General features: G+C 52.7%; 2 protein-coding genes across 2 annotated transcripts; both read left to right on the forward strand.

The window, feature by feature from the left end:
* Window positions 1–1,065: 1,065 nt before the first annotated feature.
* SOX17 (SRY-box transcription factor 17) lies at window positions 1,066–3,466 on the forward strand. Its single transcript, XM_047841729.1, has 2 exons — window positions 1,066–1,550; window positions 2,159–3,466. The coding sequence occupies exons 1-2, from the start codon at window positions 1,244–1,246 to the stop codon at window positions 3,070–3,072; spliced, it is 1,221 nt and encodes a 406-aa protein (XP_047697685.1). The 5' UTR covers window positions 1,066–1,243; the 3' UTR covers window positions 3,073–3,466.
* An 8,976-nt stretch (window positions 3,467–12,442) lies between these two features.
* On the forward strand, window positions 12,443–15,088 carry LOC125156470 (translation initiation factor IF-2-like). Its single transcript, XM_047842554.1, has 2 exons — window positions 12,443–12,803; window positions 13,347–15,088. The coding sequence occupies exon 2, from the start codon at window positions 13,910–13,912 to the stop codon at window positions 14,771–14,773; it is 864 nt and encodes a 287-aa protein (XP_047698510.1). The 5' UTR covers window positions 12,443–12,803; window positions 13,347–13,909; the 3' UTR covers window positions 14,774–15,088.
* Window positions 15,089–22,171: the final 7,083 nt, after the last annotated feature.

Below are 22,171 nucleotides of genomic sequence, written 5' to 3' on the forward strand. Positions count from 1 at the left end.
TGCATTCCTCTCCTCAACGGCTGTGATCTCAGGAAAGTTCCTTCACCTGTCTGTGTCTCCGGTTCCTATCTTGTAAAAGTGTCTACCTCCCAGAGTTACAAGAATAAACTAGTTTGCTAAGTGTGGAGGGCTGTGCCAAGAAAGCGTAACGTAAGGGCTTGTTTAAAAATCCCACTGAAAAGATTTCAGATTTAAACACGAGTTTAATCTTCATTCAGAGTTTCATTTCAGTCTAAAGAAACGCATAGGAATCCCCCAAGAGCTAGTTACTTTGCTGTGCAACGGATTGCTCTTTGCCCCATAAGCCGGGCATTTAGATACATATTGCCTCCAGTGTTACCACAATTTGCCTCTTTTACCGAACACGTAGAAAACCTTTATGTTTCTCGTACATTTCGTGTACAGATTTTCAAGGGTTGCTTCGTCGTTATGAATAAAGGTTTTGAATTCTTCGGGATGACGGAATATTGGCTACAGAATGTCATTCCGTATTTTATCTTGTTTTAGCAATTAGAATTCACCTCGGACATAGCATTTTGAGTGTAATAAACACAGCAAGCAGGTTGAGTCCTTGGGGAGGACCTTTTTATTTATTTATAAACTTTTTAACGTATGATCAGCAGTACCTACTGCATTCAATAAAAACATTTGAAGAAGTCACCCGCGGGGTTCCCCTGGATGATAGCGAGGTCACCCGGCACTGAAACCCCTAGCTTCCATAATAGCGTATGCTCAGTTTGTTCATCCGAACTGCCGTGGCCACGTTCATCTACCCAGCGGTGCAGTGGACATTCCAGAAGGTGTTTCAGGAGTCCCTCTTCCCGAGTCGCAGGGAACGTGGCGCCAGAGCCCGGCTTCAGCCAGTTTTCCCGCGGGCAGGTGTAGCCTTGGGCGCGGGGCCGGGGGAGGGGAAAGGGAGGGCGTGGGGTTGAGCGGAGACTTGGGACTCCGGCGGCCGGCTGGGCGTGGGCCTAAGGACGCTCACCCGGCCCGCCCCCGCCACTCCATTGGCCACATCAGTGCAGAAAAGGGCCCGGGGCGCCCGCAGTGTCACTTGGCCGGCGGGGACGCGGTCTGCGCGGTGGGCTGGGGGCCGCCCTGCGACGTCGCAGCGGGCTCGGGCCCCTGAGCCTGGAGCGGCCCGCAGGGCATCTGCGTCTCACGCTCCCACCCCCTCCCCCGCGTCGGGGGAGGCGGCGTGTCCGGCGGAGGGTGGTGGGGCGAGGGGCAGGGCTGGAGCGCCATGAGCAGCCCGGATGCGGGGTACGCCAGTGACGACCAGAGCCAGCCCCGCAGCGCGCTGCCCGCGGTGATGGCCGGGCTGGGCCCCTGTCCCTGGGCCGAGTCGTTGAGTCCCCTCGGGGACATGAAGGTGAAGGGCGAGGCGGCGGCGAGCAGCGGGGCGCCGGCCGGGGCGGCGGGCCGGGCCAAGGGCGAGTCTCGCATCCGGCGGCCGATGAACGCCTTCATGGTGTGGGCCAAGGACGAGCGCAAGCGCCTGGCGCAGCAGAACCCGGACCTGCACAACGCCGAGTTGAGCAAGATGCTGGGTGAGTCCGAGCGCGGGACCCAGGGTGGAGCGAGTCGCGGGGCCGCTTCCTTGAGCCCAGGAGGGCGCGTGCCCGGCGCTCCGGGCCAGTGGTGTGCGGCCGCCAGCGTCGGTTCCCCTCCCGCCTAGGCCCCTCTCCCTACCCTCCAAACGGTTTCTCTGTCGTCCGGGCCCGGGTCACCCGGGTGACCGGGGGCGCGGCCGCGACGACCCTGGGGAAGCGGCTTCCCCGCGCGTCCCGGCCGCGGCCAGGGTATCCCAGGAGCCAAGCCGGCTTGGACCTGCCGGTTCCCGACCCCTTCCCCGGGGAGGGGACGTTTTCAGTTCCGTGAAAGCCCGGGGATGGGTGATCTAGGGCCCTGCTTCCAGGAGGCTACAAGAAGGCAGGGATGCCCTTTTAGAGGACGCGCGCTCTCCCGGCTTCCCCAAGGGTTCGCGCGCCGCTCGGCCCCCCGGGGTCGCAGACGTTGACTCTTCCACGCGCCCTCTTCCTCCCTCTAGCTGCACAAGTAGGGGTCGGAGGGGAGAGGTGGGGCCAGGCGAGGGCCCGGGAGCGGGAGCTCGGAGAGTAAGCCCCGCGCCCCTCTCCCCCCTTCTGCGCCCACGCAGGCAAGTCGTGGAAAGCGCTGACGCTGGCAGAGAAGCGGCCCTTCGTGGAGGAGGCCGAGCGGCTGCGCGTGCAACACATGCAGGACCACCCCAACTACAAGTACCGGCCCCGCAGGCGCAAGCAGGTGAAGCGACTCAAGCGGGTGGAGGGCGGCTTCCTGCACGGCCTCGCCGACACGCAGGCCGCCTCGCTGGGCCCGGAGGGCGGCCGCGTGGCCATGGACGGCCTGGGCCTGCCCTTCCCCGAGCAGGGCTTCCCCGCGGGCCCGCCGCTGCTGCCGCCTCACCTGGGCGCCCACTACCGCGACTGCCAGGGACTGGGCGCGCCCCCGCTCGACGGCTACCCGCTGCCCACGCCGGACACGTCCCCGCTGGACGGCGTGGAGCCCGACCCGGCCTTCTTCGCCGCGCCGCTGCCCGGGGACTGCCCGGCGGCCGGCCCCTACAGCTACCCGCAGGCCTCGGACTACGCGGGGCCCCCCGAGCCGCCCGTCGGCCCCGTGCACTCCCGCCTCGGCCTGGAGCAGGCGGGCCCTGCCCTGCCGGGCCACGTGGCGCCCCCCAGCGCCCTGCAGCTGTACTACAACGCCCTTAGCTCGCCGGCGGCGGGCGGCGGGCGCGGCTTCCCCATGCAGCCCCCGCAGCCCCCGCCGGGCCCCGGGCAGCCGTCGCCCCCTCCCGAGGCGCTGCCCTGCCGCGACGGCGCGGACCCGAGCCAGCCCGCCGAGCTCCTCGGGGAGGTGGACCGCACGGAATTTGAACAGTATCTGCACTTTGTGTGCAAGCCCGAGATGGGGCTCCCCTACCAGGGGCCTGACTCCAGCGTGACCCTCCCAGACAGCCACGGGGCCATCTCCTCGGTGGTTTCCGATGCCAGCTCTGCGGTATATTACTGCAACTATCCCGACGTCTGACGGCCCCCGATCCGACCCAGCCTGCAGGCCAGAAGCGCAGTGTTACTTCCCGGAGGAGCTGAGGACACCCTCGGCCTCACGTTGTTCTGTTTTGTTTCTAAGTTGCCTAGGCACGTAATTTATGGTAATTTATTTTGTCTGCCACTTGAACGGTGGGGGTGGGGGTGGGGGGGAGGAGAAAAATGTGAGGTTTGTTTTCAGATTTGTTCCGATTCTGGTTGCCCACAGTTGCCTGGTCAAAGCCCCGTTTCCCAGTTCGAGCGGACCAGTTTTGAGTATGTCCCCGAGGAACTTGCTCCGTTTGCTGAACACTGATTGATCAAAACCACTTTTGCCTTGGGTGTGTTTTCTCGATCGTAAAAAAAAAAAAAAAAATAATAAAATCTGGAATCCCTTTTCACTCTGCTGGTGCCTCTGTCACAAAAGCCAATTTTTGAGATGAATGTTAAGTATGGGCAGCGTTGGGAACATGTTAATGAGATGAGCTCCTGCGAATTTCTCCTCGTTTTTTTGGTAGAACTGACTTCAAGGACGAAACTTAAAAGACGAACGTTTGGATAGCTAAGGTTTTGGTTTTGGCAAGGACAAAAACCTCCTGGCATGAGCCTATGTTCTGCATTTCCGTGATTTGAGCTTCTAAAAAGTAATGGTCAATCTTAACACCATAGGAATTTTAATTTCTAGTATATCGCTTTCACCAGAGGGGAACATCCAAGTAATTTTGCTGTTCTAGTTGACTCTTGAGACCTGCCTAAAGAGGTTTTTGAAGTTTTCTTTGTCTACGTGTCACCAAGAGTCTGCACACTCCCTCTCAACACTGAATTTGCCCGTCTTCACACATCTACACCTTGGGAAGTAGTGTTACTGCATTAAAAATAATCTGAAGGAGTCACAACGAATCCAAAGAAAATGTGCATTGTGACTTTAATTTGTTTTAAGTTTATTTAAGAGTATGAGCGGGGGAGGGGCAGAGAGAATCCCAAGCAATCTGCCAGCTGGCGACCCACCAAGGTCTGCTCAGGTCATGCAGAGATCGCGACCTGAGGCAAGATCCAGTGGGACCCTTAACAGATTGGGCAACTGAAGTGCCCCCCCCCCCAGCTTTTTAAAGTTTATTTAGCATTGTGACCTTAACTTTTTTTTTTTAATGTTTATTTAATTTTGAGAGAGACTGGGGCACCTGGGTGGCTCAGGTCATGATCTCACGGTTCCTGAGTTCGAGCCCCGCATCGGGGTCTGTGCTGACAACTCAGAGCCCGGAGCCTGTTTCAGATTCTGTGTCTCCCTCTCTCTCTCTGACCCTCCCCCGTTCATCCTCTGTCTCTCTCTGTCTCAAAAGTAAATAAACGTTAAAAAAAAATTAATTTTGAGAGACAGTGCAAGGGAGGGAGGGGCAGAGAGAGGGAGACAGAATCTGAAGCAGGCTCCAGGCTCCGAGCTGTCAGCACAGACCCCGATGCGGGGCTCCAACTCAGGAACCGTGAGATCATGACTTGAGCCGAAGTTGGAGCCAACCGACAACCACCCAGGCCCCCCCCCCCCCCCCGCCCCGACACAGCAATGCTTAAACTTTGGAGAGCTCCAGGGAGGACGTGTAGGTAGTGTGCTATACGAGTACAACTAAAGCTACAGTCCTAGGGTATCACTGTCCTGCCCTTGTAGGGAAGAAACTGAGTCACAGGGCGGCAAGGTAGGGGCTGACTGCAGTGGCCCTGCCCATCAGGTTTTGCAGATTGACACGTAGTGGATACAGATGACTTTTGTTGGGCATTTCTCGTGCCAGGTGTTCCATCAGTGACATTTCGTACCAAGCTTGAGTCTGGTCAAGCCCACGAGCTGCAGTGCTGTTCCCCACACCCCCTCCCCATCCCCAATGAAGAAAGTAGGCGCTGGAGCCCCCACCTGCCATGTATATGATGAAAGCGCGGCCATACGAGTCCTTAAAGCATATTTGTTCACTGTTTTCCTTTGCGCCAGGCTATATCTGTGGGCACTGGAAGAACTTGCACGCTGGTGGTAAGAAACTATGTAATTCTCCGTACTGATAAACGCTACGGAGAAAAGGAAGGGGTAGGAGAATCACTTACAGCATTTATCTTGAAGAGGGATAGTTGAGCTGAGTGGTTGGCTGGATTCTTTCGAGAAATGGCAAGGTGGATGTTTATCCCAAGGGGCCCCGGATGCTAGGAATGTTCTGGACAGAAAGTTTCAGCAAGGAAAGGGGAGTCTATTTTGTTAAGCATAACAGAGGTTACATTAAAGATTTGAAATTCTAGGGGGGCCTGGGTGGCTTACTTGGTTAAGGGTCCAACTTTCTGCTCAGGTCATGATCTTACAGTTTGTGAGTTCAAGCCCCGTGTCGGGCTCTGTGCAGACCTCTCAGAGCCTGCACCCTGCTTGGGATTCTCTGTCTCCCTCTTTCTCTGCCCCTCCCCTGCTTGTGTGCTCTATCACGCACACAACTCTGTCTCTCTCAAACATAAACATTTTTTTAAAAATGTGAAATTCTGCAGTTCACTCCTGGGTTATATCTACCATCTAATCCAATTTATTTGCTTCTAGTATTTTACCCTTTTCCACATTCTTTATTCCTCTGACCCTAGACAGGTCCTGCTTCCAGTCTGAGTTCCTTCCCCAGGATGTCCCCAGTTCCTACTAGATAAAGTGAGCAGAGGGGCCTCACTTGGTCAGGTTCAAGGCAGTGTCCCCAGTTGAAATCACACTAGGCATTTTAGCACACACTTGGCCCAAGGAGACTAAGTAGCACCCTCGGCTGTTACATCCTACAAAATTAAAAAAAGACGAATAGGGAAAAGAAGAAAGGAGAAAAGCAGAGTGCTGAGGGGGTGGAAGGGGATGGCGGAAGAATCAAACGTCCCGTTAAGTTACATTCTTCACTATTTACCAGGTACAGGTGGGGAAATGTTAAGAGCTAAAATTCTTAGGCAATTCCGATGCCTTTAACCCCAACAAAGGAGAGTTCGTTCTCACAATAATTCTTGGGAGCAGAGGCATCCAGCCCATTTCTTTTCTTCCCTCAGGCAGACTTCAGTTGAAGTGGTCTCAGGGGCCAGACAGTGACTGCTTTTTGTTTCAGTGTAGAAAGAAATACATGGGCACCTGGGTGACTCCGTTGAATGCCCGACTCCTGATCCCAGGGTGGTGGGACCAAGCCCCAGGTCAGGCTCTGCGCGGAGTGTGGACCCTGCTTCGGAGTCTCTCTGTCCCTCCACCCCTCTCCCCTGCTTGTGCATGCACAGGCATGAGCGCGCACCCTCCCTGGGGGAGAAAAAAAAGAAAGCAAAAGAAACATACATGAAAGGTTGACGACACACTGCCCTTCCCCCACTGGGGAGGCGTGACAGCAGGTAAAAATGCAGGGCCATGCTCCCGGAGTTGTAAGCCTTCTTAGAGGTCTTGGCAATTTGAAATCGCTTTAGACGATAGTCTGAGGGAAGCTAGGAAACTCCTCCCCAGGAGCGAGCGCGCGCGCACACACATTTTAGACACAATTGTAGGCAATGGGACCCCTGGCAACCCATCCAGGGGTTGTGGGAATCTGAAACCCTCGGATTTAAAAGCCATGATGGTGACGTTTTGTTGGGAAGCACGGCACCCAAGCATCGAAGCAAAAAACCCAAACCAAACAGGTTTGTCCTTTTATTTGAAAACACAAAGAGCCACGTCAAGAACTCACTCACGTTACTGAGTCACTTGAGATAGGTGAATCAGGGAACGTGGGGAGGGGTATGTCTCTTTCTCAAAGTATAAAAGGAAGAACCCATGATGTCCTGCCAACGTGAATGTATGATTTTTGCCTTTGTGCAGTTGTGATGGCGGGAGTGAGTCCCCAGGGTTGGCCTCCATTGAACCGTACTTTGGCTGTGTATAACCTCGTATAAACTGCTTGTACCATCTGGGTTGGACCCGCTACTCTAACCCAACAGAATGGAGTAGACGTGATGCATTGTCAGCCCGGGAACCAACCCCTAAGAGAGCCCCGCAGGCTGTTTCTTGTGCTCCTGGGAGCTCTGAGCTACGTAGGGGGTAAACAGTGCAGTTACCTAGGTGGGGAGACCATTTGGAGAGACCCCACGGAGAGGAGCGACCCTGTGACTCCACGTCAAAGTTGGGGAGCTCGGTCTTACCGACAGCTGACTCCATCTGCCCTGCCAGCATCTGACTAACTTAAGGGAGGCCAGAGGAAGAAGATGCCCAGATGAGCTCAGGCAATCCACAGGTGGCAAAGACTTAGAAAAAACGGTTTCCATGCACTACTGAGCTTTGGGTGAGCTTTGTTATGTAGCAACCGATGATTGAAATAGACGTTACAGTTAAATTACCCTTTCTTATTTTTAACTACAGGAATGTGGGCCCCGGTGGGCAAACCAAGAAAGGAGCATGGGGCCTGCCAGAGACACAAGTTTGGTTTTAACGGGAAGGACAGAATGTACAGCTAGGACAACTCTGTGATCTCGCCAAACGTATAGAATCTTCTTTCCCCAAGCGACTCAACGAAGTGGCCACAACGGGTTTGTAAAAAATGTTAAATGGGCCTCCGTTTTTGGCGATTTAATTTTGGAAGCAAATACGTAAAGGATACCTTGCTTGCCTCGAGCCCCCACGCCCCACTCCTGCCCGGCCCTTCGTTACTTCTAGGTACTTTAGAAGTGTGTCAGGAGGTGGGACTCCAGCCCTTTTGTGGGCGGGGATATCCTGACTCCTCCCAGCAGAGCCTACACACCTTTGAGAGACCCAGGTAAAACGTAAGAGGGTATGTTCTTTCTCACGGAGACACTGTGGTACCACATCTCTTTTAAGGCCACCAGGGTGGATGTGATAAATTACAAATAAGCTGGCTACTTATTGAAGCAGCTAGTACATGGTATCACAACGAAACTGTATCTCTCACTTACTATTCTTCTTTCAGAAGATCATTGTACCTTTCATTTGAATCACACCGCAAAAGACATCATCAGCTTGTCCTTTATCGGCTTGCTGATGTCAGAGAAATCACCTACAAGCAAAAGGAGCTCAAAACAAACAGAATGGGGGTACTATGAACCAAAATATATCATTTGTGTCTAACATTTTCAAAGGTCCCGCTTCATTTTGTTTTTAAAACTCAGAATGGTGCCTGTCACATAATAGATGTTCAACCTTCCCTTCCTCTCCCCTCTCCCCTTTGATTTCTTTGGACAAGGCTGGACACGGAGAGAGATTTTACATCCATGATTTGAGCATGGGTTTATTCTTCCTGGTTACAAGGTGCTTCCTTCTGAGTCCGTCTCTTCTTTAATTTTGATTGGAACACCGGTCCCTACCTTCCTTCTAATGAGATTTGCTGTTTGCACTGTTCCCCTTGCACAAACACGGAAACCTCACCACTGGCTTTATTCAAGACTCTGGATATTAAAAATTCCTAATGCAGCACGAAACAATATTTAAATAATGTTTCTTGGTGCAGTATAAAACTTCCTGGTGTTAGTATACAGCAAGTGCTACATAAGTCGTGGCTTTGATAACAGTGAGGTTCTTTACTATGACGTTCTCTACAGCTCAGGTCCGAACAACAATTTGGCTTAATAAAAAAAATTTTTTTTTTTAAAATCTTACTCTTGCTGAAGACATTTTAGACTTTAACCAAATCCTTAAACGTTTTGCCAAAGTCAAATTCATAACAAATGTTCCCCAAACTGCTGTTTCTCTACAAGATGATTTGTGAAGTTATACACTGTGTGGAGATTCAGATGAGCATAAGTAAGTAGCAGGAGACCTGTCGTAGATCCAGCTTTTTCCAGGATCGTGGCCCATGCTCACGCTGCTGGGAATCAGTGACCTCCCTTGTACCCGATCTATTGTTAAGCAAGGACAAGAAGAATTTTGGCCAGTTTGGGGTAGGTTGACCAGTTGTCTGGTCTCTCTGATTCTTCTGGCTACCAGGAGAGCTCCTGGGGCAGAGACTGTCTGTTTTCATTTTGTATCACCTGACCAGGCACCTCGTAAGAGCTCAGAAAATTGCCTGCCTACATGTTTGTTAGTGAGTACCTCAGTTTTCCACCAGGGATTCATGAAGAACCTGCTTTGCTTTGCTTCTATTTGAAACAGTCACCAGCCTCTGTAACTCCTTTCTCCTGAAAACGGTGTCAGAACATCAAGTTTAAGGACACGAGAATAAATATCGGAGCCAGGAGCAGAGAACGGCTGGACAGTGCCGTGAGTGGTGGTGTTCTAAAAGAAGACTGCATTTTGAGTCAGAAGTTCGTCTGGTTTAGCAGCTTAGCTTTGTGAGTCTGGAGAAGTCACCAGTCTTTTTCTGCACTCCAGTCTGCTCATCTGAAAAAAATAGGGATAGCAATAAGAGCCCCGACTTCCTGCCTGGATGGGTGTAGGGACAAGTGAGGTTGTGCTAAAAGGATTGCTTCAGTGCCCCAGAAAATGCTCTCTCCTTTCTCTGCCCCTCTTTACCTTCTGATTTTGTGTATATCTATCCCAGCCGACTTGGGGGACTTCATTTCATGATTCCATTGGAAAAGAGAAGACAAGAGAAACTCACCTCCCCCTGGTGCTTTGATTAGCGGATTGAGAATTTTACAGCCTTGTAGCACTGTCCATATTTGCTGGAAACACAGATCATCTGTGTTTCACCCTGAACGTCAGGCAGCTCAGCCTGTTTGATTATACAATGAGACTAGAAGTAATTGCCACTTGAAGAAGAACTTCATACAGAATGCCTCCGTTCCTAGGAACTCCCATTCCACATGAAAAACTCAAGGTCTTTGTCAAGGGACAGGTAATTGGGACACACCGAATGCAATATCAAGGCTGCTAGCATTCATCATTCAGGCCAGCCTTCTCCCCACCAATCATAGTTTCTCAAATCCTGCATCGTATTTGCATGCCATTTTCTTTTTCAGGACTGAACAGAGTTGGAACTATTGAGGGTGAATAAGCAGACTGGAATGGGGAAGGACAGCAAATTGAGAAATAAATTCTCACTTCCGAGTCATAGTGAAACTTGATACTCGGGTTTGCCAATCGCTCTGTCCTCAGAAGTTCTTTCCTCGGGGCTATGGTAGGTGGGGTGAAGAGAAGAAAATTCTCCGATGTCCTTGAAATGAATGAACAACTTTATAGTGGTTCCCTAGGTAGTGGATTCTCCTGTTTATTTTAATAAATCCGGGGGTGGGGGCATGTGAAACATTAGCAGGGATCGCAGATGCGCACACACAGACCAAGGACGTTAAACTGAAAAGGGCTTAGTGAGATTTTAAGAGGGAGAAATAAGAAAAATTTTTTACAAGTTTATAGTTTCAGTAAAGAGATTGTGGGTATAGAAAGTAGAGTTTTTATTCACCCATCTTAAAAATAATTCGAAAAATTTAAGTGACGCACATACAGACAAGAAACGTGACGAATGGGCTAATCATATAAACAGTTGTAGGAAGATTCTGTGCTTCTCCCCAGCCCCAGTTCCGTGGTTAACCAATCCTTTGGGGCTGGGGTTGTACTGGGCGTTAGGTACATACCATATAACTCTGTTCCTCTGGAGGTTAATTAATTAATTAATATGCCTGGGCAGCTAATTCTGTGTTTATCACAGAATTAGGCATTGACTTCCTAGTCTAAACGCTAAGCATTTCCACCGAAAATTATAAGGTAGTTATACCTTATTTCCAACCCTTCTATTGGTTGCCTTTGCCTGTTAAATTACTAAGATTACACACCTTTCTCTCCATCCATCACAAAGGCGGGAAGTCTTTCCTCCCCCCTGTGAGAGGTCTGGATCCTGTGGCTCCCACTCCCCCCTCCCCCCCGCGGCATGCCCGTCTACAGCAGAGGTGGGTATTTGTGACCATCTTTCTCCTGTTTTCTTTTCCTTCCTTCCTCCCTCCCTCCCTCCCTCCCCCCTTCCCTCTTTCTTTCTTTCTTTCTTCTTCCTTTCTTCCTTCTCACTCTCTCTCTCTCTTTGGTGGGGAGACAGAAGGAATACTTAGCCACGCGTCATATGGAAAGCTATCCATTTTTACAGCATTTCAATCAATCCCAGACAGTGGGCCCCGCTTACCGCCGTGGTTGTAATTTTAAACCCACACACTTTTCACACCCACTAGAGAAGAGAAGTAGTGTCTCTGAAGCTTTACGCTCAGAGAAATACAGGCCTATAAAGGGGCATCCCTGAGCTCTGCGGTCCGGTTTCCACCCCCACCCCCCACCCCCGCCCCGCCTCTTGCCCCTCGAGGTCCCGGCGAGGCTGCGGCGTTTCCCTCCTGCGTCTCGGAGCAGAAGAGGCCCTGGAACCCCGGGGCGCCGCGCTGCCCTCGCCAGCAGTCGGCACTCCGGCTGCCATTAATTCGGGGTAACATTTTAACAAGACTTTGCAGTGGCTTGAATTTAGAAGGCCAAAGACCTCACGTTTGGTGCTTTAAAACACAAAAAGCCCAAAAAGCCGGGAGTGTGGGTCCAGGAGAGCACCGCCAGCGGGGCCACCCTGGTAACGAGGACCCGAGGACTGCGACGTCGTGCGCTTGCGTCGAGGCGTTTCGAGACCTTAGCTTTGTGGCCTGGTGCCCGCCCAGCGCGGGTACACTCGGCCTGAAACGAATTCGGTTCCGAGGTGGGAACGAGGGCTCCGCTTTTGTGCTGGTCCGGGAGCCTGCCTGCCGCGCGCAGGCTTCAGAAGGTCGTCTGGACGTGACATCCGGGACTGACTTTGCTCTGGCTAGGGGAGGGGGTTTGGGTCTCGGCGGGCTATTTTCTGCTGCGCGTAAAATTGAACCCAGTATCCGCGGGCTGCGCTTTACCGAGCGAACGGAGTTCGCGGCCGCGTCTGTGCGGTCCCGGCGGCGGGAGCGGCGGTTCTCCGTGGGCCACATCGGTGCAAGAAAGGACCGGTGCCCCGGGCGCCCGCAGTGTCACTGTGCCGGCGAGGGCGCTGGCCGCGCGGCGGGCTCGGACTGGCCAGGAGCGGCGGCGGTGGCGGGTCCGGCGCGGAGCAGCGCCCGGGACATGCCCCACCCTCGCTACTACCCCCTCCCTGGCGTCGGGACTGGTGGCGGGTCCCGCGGAGGGTGGGGTGGGGTGGGGGGCGCGGGGCGGCGGTGACGACCAGAGCCAGCCCTGCCGCGCGCTGCCCGCCGGCATGACCGGGTGGGACACCTGTCCCGGGGCCGACTCGCCGACCCCCTCGGGGACAGGAAGGTGCAGGGGGAGGCGGCGGGGGGCAGCGGGGCGCCGGCCGGGGCGGCGGGGCCCAGCCAAGGGCGAGTCTCGCATCCGGCGCCTTCTAGGTGTGGCCGAGACTGAGCGCCATCGGCTCGCGCCGGGACGGACCCCGCGGGCCGCTCGGACGCGGGGGCGGGGGGGGGGGGACACAGCGTGGGGGCGAGGGCGAAGATAACTGGGAAGGACGTGGGAGGAGTGGGCTTTTGCGGGGCAGGTGCCGGGAAAATCCTGCGTCCCGCGTCAGTGGCCTTACCCTTGAGAACTCGCTCCTAAAGGGGTTTGTACCTCCGGGAAACCATGGAGCAGCAGGTGCACAGTTGTCTTGGGGGCGGGAGATGAAATTTTTAAAAAGGGTCGAGAGCAAACTCTCGACCATCGCCAGGTATAAATGTTAACACGAAATTTTGCGTGTTGGGGAAAGGTTTTAAAGGAGTCAGCTAACCAGGCAAGGCCCTCTGCAAAAGGAAACTCGAATCTCTTATAAAGAGCGGATTTCTTCTTCTCAGGTAAGAAATGGGGAGATTGATACAAATAAAACTGTTGGTCGTTGATTGGAGCTGGAAACGCATTCAACAGCACCTTTCAGACGGATGTGCAAAGCTTGAGAATTTCAAGCGATACAAGCTGTGGTCTTGGGCTCTTTTTTTTTCCAGATGCTGAAATTTGTGTTAGAAAAACCGGGGACGGTGGCCTCTAGTTGTGAAAAGTTCCAGCTCATTCCGCTTTCAGTCTTTTGAAGTTGAGGGAGAGTTTGTTTTTCTTTTTCAACAGAAGGAATACCACGGCCGGACCTTATTTTCATCTCACTAATGTCAAATAATTGTCTTCCGCATAAATAGCTTCATTAAAATTTTTTTTCCAATTTTTAAATAAAAAATTTAAGGAGCACTCCGAGGGAAAACTATTATCCCTGTCCCAGTCCGAACTTCAGTGATTCCCCCTGGACACGTTATGTCCGCATCTACAACCCCAAAGACAGGTCGGATTTTCTCCTTCTCTCCCCCCCCCCCCCCCACTAATGGGATCACATTTTCCCTGCTATTCTGCAGCTTGCCTTATCAATCAGTCAACCTTACATTATTTGGCGTCCCTGTAGTTCTAGAAGACGAACCTCTATTTACTCTCGAGTGGGGTCAGCCGCACTCGTCCTGTCTCCAGTCCAACGTAAGTGTGTGTCTTGCCTCCATCCTCTGCTGTACAGCTGAGTCCTAAGACTCCCTCTCACTCTTGTAAACACTGTGTGCCCACGAACCGATCGGAGAATGCTTGCGCTTCAGATACAGGAGAAGGGGGAGGAAAGGAAGAGGAAAAGGGGAAGAAATCGCACGCCCTAAGTGCAACCTTTTTTACGCAAAACATCAGTTCTTTCTGTATCCCGTTTCAGCCAGGCGATGGATGGAAAGTTCCGACGGCGGTGCTCCGTTCTGGACCCTGTCCTTAAGTTGCCTGCCTTCCTGGGGCCGGTGGTGGCCCTTCCAGGCAGCTCTCTGGGCCCAAGGACTGTCATACTCCAAGACAGTCGGCTTCCCAAGACGCTGATTTGGCTGGAGTGCTGAAATCTGCCCCAGCAGTCACTGGCCGGCGGACTTCCCGGTGCTCCCGTTCGGGCATCATGGTTAATATTAACCTCCACTATCAGGCTCCCCGGGTTTGGACGAAAGAGCCTGCGGGGCGCCGCTTTTCGGACTTCCCTCCGGCTGGAGAGATGTCCGCACTCTGGGGGTTGGGAAGCAAGTCCACCCCCAGCCGAGGCGGACGTGAACGGAGGAGAGGCCTTCCTGGAGGCGGCGGCGCGGCGCCGGGCTCTGGCGGTACCCGCCTGGCCACCGGAACCGGCTCCCCCGCCCCCACTCCTAACCGCAGGCGGCCGCGGGGTCGAGTACTTGACCTTCCCCCCCCCCCCCCCCCCCGCCCCGAGCAGGGCATCCCCGCGGGCCGGCCGCTGCGGTCCCCCATAAGCGGGCGGCCACTGGCCCGACTGCCAGGGGGCGGGACGCGCCCCCAGCCGCCCACGCGGGACTCGTCTGATGCAGGATCCGGCCTTCTGCACCGTGTGCGGGTGCCTCGGGGCCGTCCGGCGACCCCTACACCCTCGCGACTCCGCGGGGCCCCCTCCGGCCACAGGCACCCGGGCTTGGCCCCCCCAAGCCCCGGGCCTGGCCGCGTGGAGCCTGGCCGCTTGGAGCCTCGCGGCGCCCGCCAGCGCCCCCTAGCGCCCCGCGCGCGTCCCATGGCGGGAAGCCCTCCCTGCGCACCGGCCGCGGCTGCCCGGCCTCCTCCCGAGGCGCTGCCCTGCCCCGACGGCGCGCACCGACCCAGCCGCGGCCTCCCGCGGGGCCGCTCGGGCGCGGGCTCGAGTCCTCGCCTCTGTCCCCCGGCGTCCGTTGCCAGTGCACGGAGCGTTGCCGCAGCCGCCACAACGCGCGAAACGTTCCTGGCTTTCTCACAACCGACGTTTGAGCGAGAACAACGTTGAACGTTGTTAGCATCCCAAAGGCGAGGCACCGGGCGCCTGGGTGGCTCGGTCGATTGGGCGGCCGACCTCGGCTCCGGCTCAGGTCTAGATCTCAAGGTGTGTGAGTTCGAGCCCGGCGCCGGGCTCTGTGCTGACAGCTCGGAGCCTGGAGGCCTGCTTCGGATTCTGTGCCTCCCTCTCCCGCTGACCCTCCCCATGGTGGCTCTCTGTCTCTCCCTCTCTCTCTCTCAAAAGTGAATAAACATTAAAAGAAAGGAGATGTGCCCTGCTTAACGTATATAAAACCCACCCTTTCCCATTTTCTGTATATGCACTTCATTTCACATTCAGACGTGATTTTAAAAAACAAGGGTTTTACAATAGTTTTTATTCTTATAAGATAAAATCTTTTTATAAAGTGGAAAATTAATGATCCCTGATAGAAAACACTTTTTTTTTCTTCCTAACGTTATCTCCTTCCATCTGGTTTTAAGCTTGTAATGAACATTTATTGTGTATTGTCCACATTTCAAATCGTTGTCTCTCCAGTTCTCCGTTACTGACATCTTTGTAAGTTTGGAAGTAAAGCCCTAAAAATATTCCATGTATTTGGAGATGTTATATTCTTTTGCAAAATTAAATGTTGCCTGCATCAGTCAGGGTCCCACAGGAAACAAATGGTGTACTTAAAATGGAGGTGAACGAAGAAAGATCAAGGGACAGACAATCTGTATAAGGGAGTCTGTAGAGGGACGGGAAGCATCCTAAATTTTGCAAAACGGGGGGAGGTAATGGTGGATTTAGGGATCCTGCCGCCATGGCTTTGGCCTTGGGAAGAGGAATAAAGCCACTGTCAGTGTGGCCCAGGAAGACGAGACCAGAAAACAGACCCTGGGGGAAAAAATCTTGTTGCCGTCCTGACTTTCTCACAGTGCCTCTCACGGGCCAAAGCTGACCACAAAGGAGAGAACAGGGTGCCGATGGGTGATGCTGCAGGGAGGAGGGTGGAGAGCAAATCTACTGGAGCAGAGAAAGTCCAGGGTTTTCTATGAATGGCGCCACAGAAGGGAGGTCAGCACAGCCCTTCAGGCTTGACTGAATAAAACTGACTGCCATACTTTGTGTGTGAAATGTAAGAGATGATCTTAGCTGCTGTTCCCAGTCTCGAAAATTTTGCTCATGAGGGGAGAGCCTGGAGGCCACTGACTGGAGGGTGGGCGTGATGCCACTGGGGTGGGGGCTAAAGCCTGGAGGGACAGGAGAAAACCTGGATTCCCGGTGACAGCAGCTGAGCCCGTGAATCAGGGCTCCTGGACAGGGAGCCCTACCTCTGAAGTCCTCAGTGATACAAGCACATGCAAGTCGTTTACTGTTTAAACCACTGAGAATTGGTTTTCTTCCCCCCTTGAAACACAGGGATTCATAACAGACAGCCCGGGATAGAGCAGGCTGCTGATGTGATTGCTGATTCCTCTGGTTGTCACGGAGAAAATACCAAATGTGGGGTATCCTTGGACCAGCAGCATTTGCATTGCTTGGGAGACTGTTGGAAATGCCGAATTTCAGGCCACCTCAGCACTTGTACATCAGATTCGGGTCCAGCACAGTGTTTCTCAAACTTGAATGTGCGTGCAAATCGTCTGGGGATCTTGCTAAAATGCACATTCTGATTGAGTAGGGCCAAGATTCTGCATTTCTACCAGTCTCCTGGATGAGGCTGACAGACCCCAGATCCCTGACCCATACTGACTTCTTAGGAATTCTTCTTTACTTTAAAAAACTTTTTTTAGTTTAATGTTTGTTGTTGTTTTGAGAGACAGAGAGAGACAGAGCATGAACAGGGGAGGGGCAGAGAGAGAGAGAGAGGGAGACACAGAATCCAAAGCAGGCTCCAGGCTCCGAGCTGTCAGCACAGAGCCCGACGTGGGGCTCGAACTCAGAGACTGTGAGATCACGACCTGAGCCAAAGTCGGATGCTCAACCGGCTGAGCCACCCAGGCGCCCCAGGAATTCTTCTTTACTTTTTAATTTTTTATTCTATTTGGAGAGAGGGGGGGGGGACAGCACATGTGTGAATGGGGGAGAGGAGCAGAAGGAAAGAGAGAGAATCTTAAGCAGGCTCTGTGTTCAGCCCTGAGCCAGACGTGGGGCTCTATCCCACCACTTGACCAAAAAAAAAAAAAAAAAAAAAAAAAAAAAGCCACATTCAGGAACGAACACTGTAATGTAATTTTAGAAAAACCGCTAGAGGGGCACCTGGGTGGCTCAGTCGTTTGCGCGTCCGACTTCGGCTCAGGTCATGATCTCGAGGTCCGTGAGTTCGAGCCCCGCGTCGGGCTCTGTGCTGACCGCTCAGAGCCTGGAGCCTGTTTCAGATTCTGTGTCTCCCTCTCTCTCTGACCCTCCCCCATTCATTGTCTCCCTGAGACATTCTGTGTCTCCCTGTCTCTCTCTGTCTCAAAAATAAATAAACGTTAAAAAAAATAAAAAAAAAGAAAAACCACTAGATTAGACAATTTTGGGTTGTTTTTTCCTGCCAACCTTGTGTGCTGCTCTTTACCCCCACACAGCCTGCCCTTCCAACTCACTGAGGTTATCTTGCTTTTCTCCAAAGTCCGGTAAATGTTCACGTTAGAAGCACAGGTGTGACAGCACGGGGACATTATGGTGCTCATTGACAGGAGAGACCGGGGGGATGAACAGTGAGTATTTGTCCCCCCAAACCTGATGGACTTGAGCTGACACAGGGTGTGTTGGTACCAGGGAGAAGCCCATCACCCCACCCAGTGATCTCTACTGATCTCCCCCAGCTTCTTATTGTTCAACCTCTTGTCGGCTTGTCCCTTTTACTAGATTACGGTCAGGGACGTCCTGTAATACAGGAGAGAGTTAGATGCCGGCTAAGTCTTCTGAGTCTCACTACCTTCCAGAAGGCAGTGATTCTCAAAGCAAGCTGCATACCACAATCAGTCTTCAAAAACAAAAGCCTTGGTCTCCTCCTAAGAGATTCCGACTTCATGGGTTTGGCCTGCTCTCAGGGCGTCTCAGAATTTAACCCCCTTGAAAGGATTCTAACAGCAGCCATTAAATAGATGAACACACTGATATCACAGAGCTATCTGAGAAGTCAGTTGTTCATATTTTTATTTCTTCAAGTGTTTATTGAACATCTATTTTATGCCAGACGCTATATTGTTTCCCCGTTCTCAAGGAGCTGATGGATTAACATGAGGGACGGGCATGTAGATACATAATCACTGCTGTGGGGTCAGTGCAATAAAGTAAAATACAAAAAATATTGTTCTGGCAGAAAGCAGGGTGATGATTCTTTGTGAAGGAGCATGGGAGAAAAATAATAATGGCTGACGTTTATTGAGCCCTCACTATGGATCAAGAGGTCTTCAAGGACTGATGCTTACCTGAGGCCTTGAAGGAGGAGAGAGCCCAGTGGGGAAGGTGGGTGGGGTGTGGGGAAACACTTCTGGGTCCAGGTTGAGGGAGATGGGGGTGAGAGGGCGAGGAAACTAAAGGAGATGACTTCTGTTTTCTTTGTAAAATCAGGGTCATGGCCCAAGAAGATGGGGGACGGCGAGAGGGGTGCAGTCCGGGATTTGAGAGGAGTGGTTCCAGCCTGAACGTCCTCCACGCACCGTGGAAGGTTCTCGTGCCCTCTGGAAGGCCCGGGGGAAAGTGGATTTCGTAGATCGGTTCCCATCTTCAGGGTTGCCCGCTCAACAGCTCCAGTGTGGAAGTAGAGAGGTAGGACCACAGGATTCTCTCAAAACGAGGCTCTTAGGAGCAGTGGAAAGACAGACAAGGGGGCCAGGGAGCACGGGTGAGATTTCGGCTCAAGAGTTTGATGGAGATGAATCTGGAGGAAATAAATTCTGGAGAGTGTTGTAGGCTTGGAAAAAAGGGCAGGAGAAACCAGATTGACAGGAGAATGTATGGGGGGGGGGCGGATTTCAGAGATGAGGTGGGTCAGGGCGAGGATAATGTGCGAGGTGTGGCTGGGGTGGGGCCGCTGAAGGGGTTGAAAGTGCAGATCACTAGAGTCGTGCTGCCAGGGACATGGGGTGGGTCCCCCATAGGCACAGCAAGCCCCCAGTCGGAGGAGAAGAGGGGAGGAAGACTGGAATCTTCTCCGAGCATATTACGCGAGATACCCCACCCGTGAGAGGATGTAATCGAGTCATTCAGGATCTAAAGGAGGGGGAGTTAGACCAGAAGGCAAGAGACGTGGCCTTGAAATGCTGGACGGAGTGACCGTGAAGCAGGAGAATCCCACTCAGAAAATATGGAGGAAGAAGTGGCAGGAATTCCTAGCGATGAAAGGAAGTTTTGCACATCCTTCTGGAAACGGGGAGATAGATTGTTTTCAGTTTAGGGTAAGAGACCTGGAGTTCAGAAATTTTGCTGCTGGCAATGGCAGCTCAAGGCCAAGCAAGAGAGCAGCTCTTATCAACTTTGTAATCAGGGGCAGAGTTTACAGATAAGTGTTCCAGCAATTCCCCCTTCTGAGAATTTCCTGTTTGCATTAATTGCTCTTGAGCTCTAGGTGCTAAACTTAAAAATTGTTCTTTTTGTTTTGTGTTGTTTATTTATTTTAATGTTTATTGATGAGAGAGAGAGAGAGAGAGAGAAACAGTGCGAGGAGGAGGGGCAGAGAAAGAAGGCGACACAGAATGTGAAGCAGGCTCCAGGCTCTGAGCTGTCAGCACAGAGCCTGACACGGGGCTCGAACTCACGAAACGCAAGATCATGACTTGAGCTGGAGTTGGACGTGTAACCGACTGAGCCACCCAGGTACCCCTAAAACTCATTCTTAAAAAAAAATTTTCCCCTCCATTTACCTCAATATTGATACCTTGAGACAAAGCCCCAGCCACCGGGCCTTAGGTACGGTTCTGCTCAGCCTGGAAGTGTGCCTGACATCCCACACTTGACTTTCTCCACCCCTCCCCCAGATCCTAGAGAGCTCTTTTTATCCTAATACTGAGCAATACTGACTAGGCTTCTTTTTTCTTTAATATTTATTTGTTTATTTAGATGCTTGGTAAAGAAAGTTTTTCTTCTTTTTTTTAATGTTTATTATTTTTGAGAGAGAGAAAGAGAGAGAGAGAGAGAGAGAACGGACAAGCAAGGGAGGGGCAGAGAGAAGGGGGAACAGAGGATCTGAAGTGGGCTCCACACTGACAGCAGCCAGCCCAACGTGGGGCTCGAACTCACAAACCGTGAGGTCACAGCCTGAGCCAAAGTCAGCCGCTCAACCAACTGAGCCACCCGGGTGCTCCTGTTTATTTTGAGAGAAAGAAACACAGAGAGAGTGAAAGAGGGGCAAAGAGAATCCCCAGCAGGCTCCGCCCTATCAGTGCAGGGCTGGACACGGGGCTTGAACTCTCAAACTGTGAGATCATGACCTGGGCCCAAATCAAGAGTCCGAGGCTTAACTGACTGAGCCACTCAGGTTCCCCTAGGCGTCTTATCCAACAGGCACCAGGACAACATCTTATGTCAAGAGGAGCTCTAGGTGGTACACCCAGAGGATGTATATAACTAAAACTCCACAAGATGGCTGGTTTCCTCAGAATTTCCCTTGAGGGGAGGAAAGCTGTGCACGGACAAAGAGACTTGGGTGTTAGATTTCTCCCAGAATTCTCCTCCCCCAGAGAAGTTTACGTCCAAAAATACCCTGTAAGATGTGCCCCCTGTGGAGAGAGACAGCCTCCCCAAACCTTCGGAGACAGAAGCCACGTTCCTACCAACCCACGGACACCTGAGCAGCCTACACCCTCTACAGCCGGGCGCTTGAGTGGAGGCAGGAGTCGGCTCTTACTTAGGAGTTCTTTACCAACGGCCGAGACGTCCATGTTTGCAACGGAAGGGAGGCCTTCCTCTTCCCAAGTGGGCCTTACATCCTGTTCCACTGACACCACTTGGAAGAATAAAAAAAGGTGAAGGCAGAGCTCCCGGCTTTCCCCCAGCTGTTCTCTGGGCTGTGTCACTGGGTCTGTTGTGGACTCATAGACCCTAAGAGTGTCTAGGGGCCCCGGGCGCTTTCCCTGGTGAGGGAATCTCTAGGCTCAGCTATATATAGTGAGGTCCCGCACACCCTCTCTCATTACTCATTTAGTTTGGCCCGGGTTTAAAGCAGGAACAATCTCTTCCAGGCACTCCCTCTTCTCACTTCCCCCTGGCCAGAGGGCCCCTCCTCTCGTCTGACCCGTGGGGGTCAACATCCTTTCTAGCTGATCCGCCCCACTTCCTCCTTCAGGCTAAGCTCGAAGCTGTTTTTCAGCTTCAGGGGTTCCTGAAGAAGTGTTTCCTCTGCCCCCCTGCAATATCACATCACCCGTACTGGGTTCAGGGGCTTGGGTTATTGGGGACGCGAAAGCAGAAAGGTCAGGGAGAGGAGGGACGTGAAAGATCCATTTGCGAAGGTGGGCGACGGGGGGGGGGGGGGGGCCGCTAAAAGTGGAGAGGGACACAGACTTAGTCCTCTGGACGCGGTGGAGAGACCAGCCCGAGGGGTTTCAGAGAGAGTTTCTGAGGGGCTCCCAGGAGAGTTAACGTTTAAGCGACTTACTGTGGTGGGCAGGGCAAGGGCCTCAAGGCTGATAGACTGGGGGTGGGGGGGTGTGCATTCCAGAGAGAACTTTAGCTCACTTACTGGCTCTGAGACTTTGTCATCCGGCCACTCCGAAAGTCTGTTTTCTCATCTGTGAAGTGTGGATAATAATAACTACCTGCAGAGTCCTTGCAAGGATTGGAAATATTTGTACAGTGCCCCCCTGAGTGATATAGTATGAGGAGGCTATCTATGTTCCTTTGAGCTGGTATTTCCGTGGGTGGCCATGAAAGGGAGACTTTTGACCCACCAACCCAGTTCTGTATCTAACAATGCGGCCTGAGCCTGTAATCAGTTTATTTTAATATTTATTTATTTTCAGGAGAGCGCAAGCAGGGGAGGGGGCAGAGAGAGGGGGACAGGGGATCCGAAGCTGGCTCTGCGTAGACAGCAGCCAGCCCGATGTGGGGCTCCGACTCACGAATGGTGAGATCATGACCTGAGCCGAAGTCGGATGCTCAACCCACTGAGCCACCCACGTGCCCCTAGAGTAATCAGTTTATTGACCAGTCTTAATTCACTGGAACATAGACCCGAAATGGTTTTGTGTTTCCAGGTGTGGCTTTAACTATGCTCTCTTAAATCTCCCTGTCCTGCCCTCTAATGAACTCTTGAGAAGAGTTTATTACTTTCTAATTACTTTAGTAACTCATTTGAAATCTTTTGAAAACGGAGCATGTAAAAATTCAAGTCACTGTAAAGCCTCAATCTTAGTTCAGATTTTATCCCTTCCATTCTCCTCCCTGGAAGCTTAAGCAGGGACTCTATCTACTAGACCTAGAGGAGGAGGG

The sequence above is a fragment of the Prionailurus viverrinus genome, chromosome F2 (genome assembly GCF_022837055.1).
Source record: "Prionailurus viverrinus isolate Anna chromosome F2, UM_Priviv_1.0, whole genome shotgun sequence".
NCBI classification, from domain to species: domain Eukaryota; kingdom Metazoa; phylum Chordata; class Mammalia; order Carnivora; family Felidae; genus Prionailurus; species Prionailurus viverrinus.

Coding starts and splice junctions, on each gene's coding strand:
- SOX17 (XM_047841729.1), top strand. CDS start 1,244: ATGAGCAGCCCGGATGCGGGGTACGCCAGTGACGACCAGAGCCAGCCC. Junction 1,551..2,158: donor CGAGTTGAGCAAGATGCTGG/GTGAGTCCGAGC, acceptor GCGCCCACGCAG/GCAAGTCGTGGAAAGCGCTG.
- LOC125156470 (XM_047842554.1), top strand. CDS start 13,910: ATGGTTAATATTAACCTCCACTATCAGGCTCCCCGGGTTTGGACGAAA.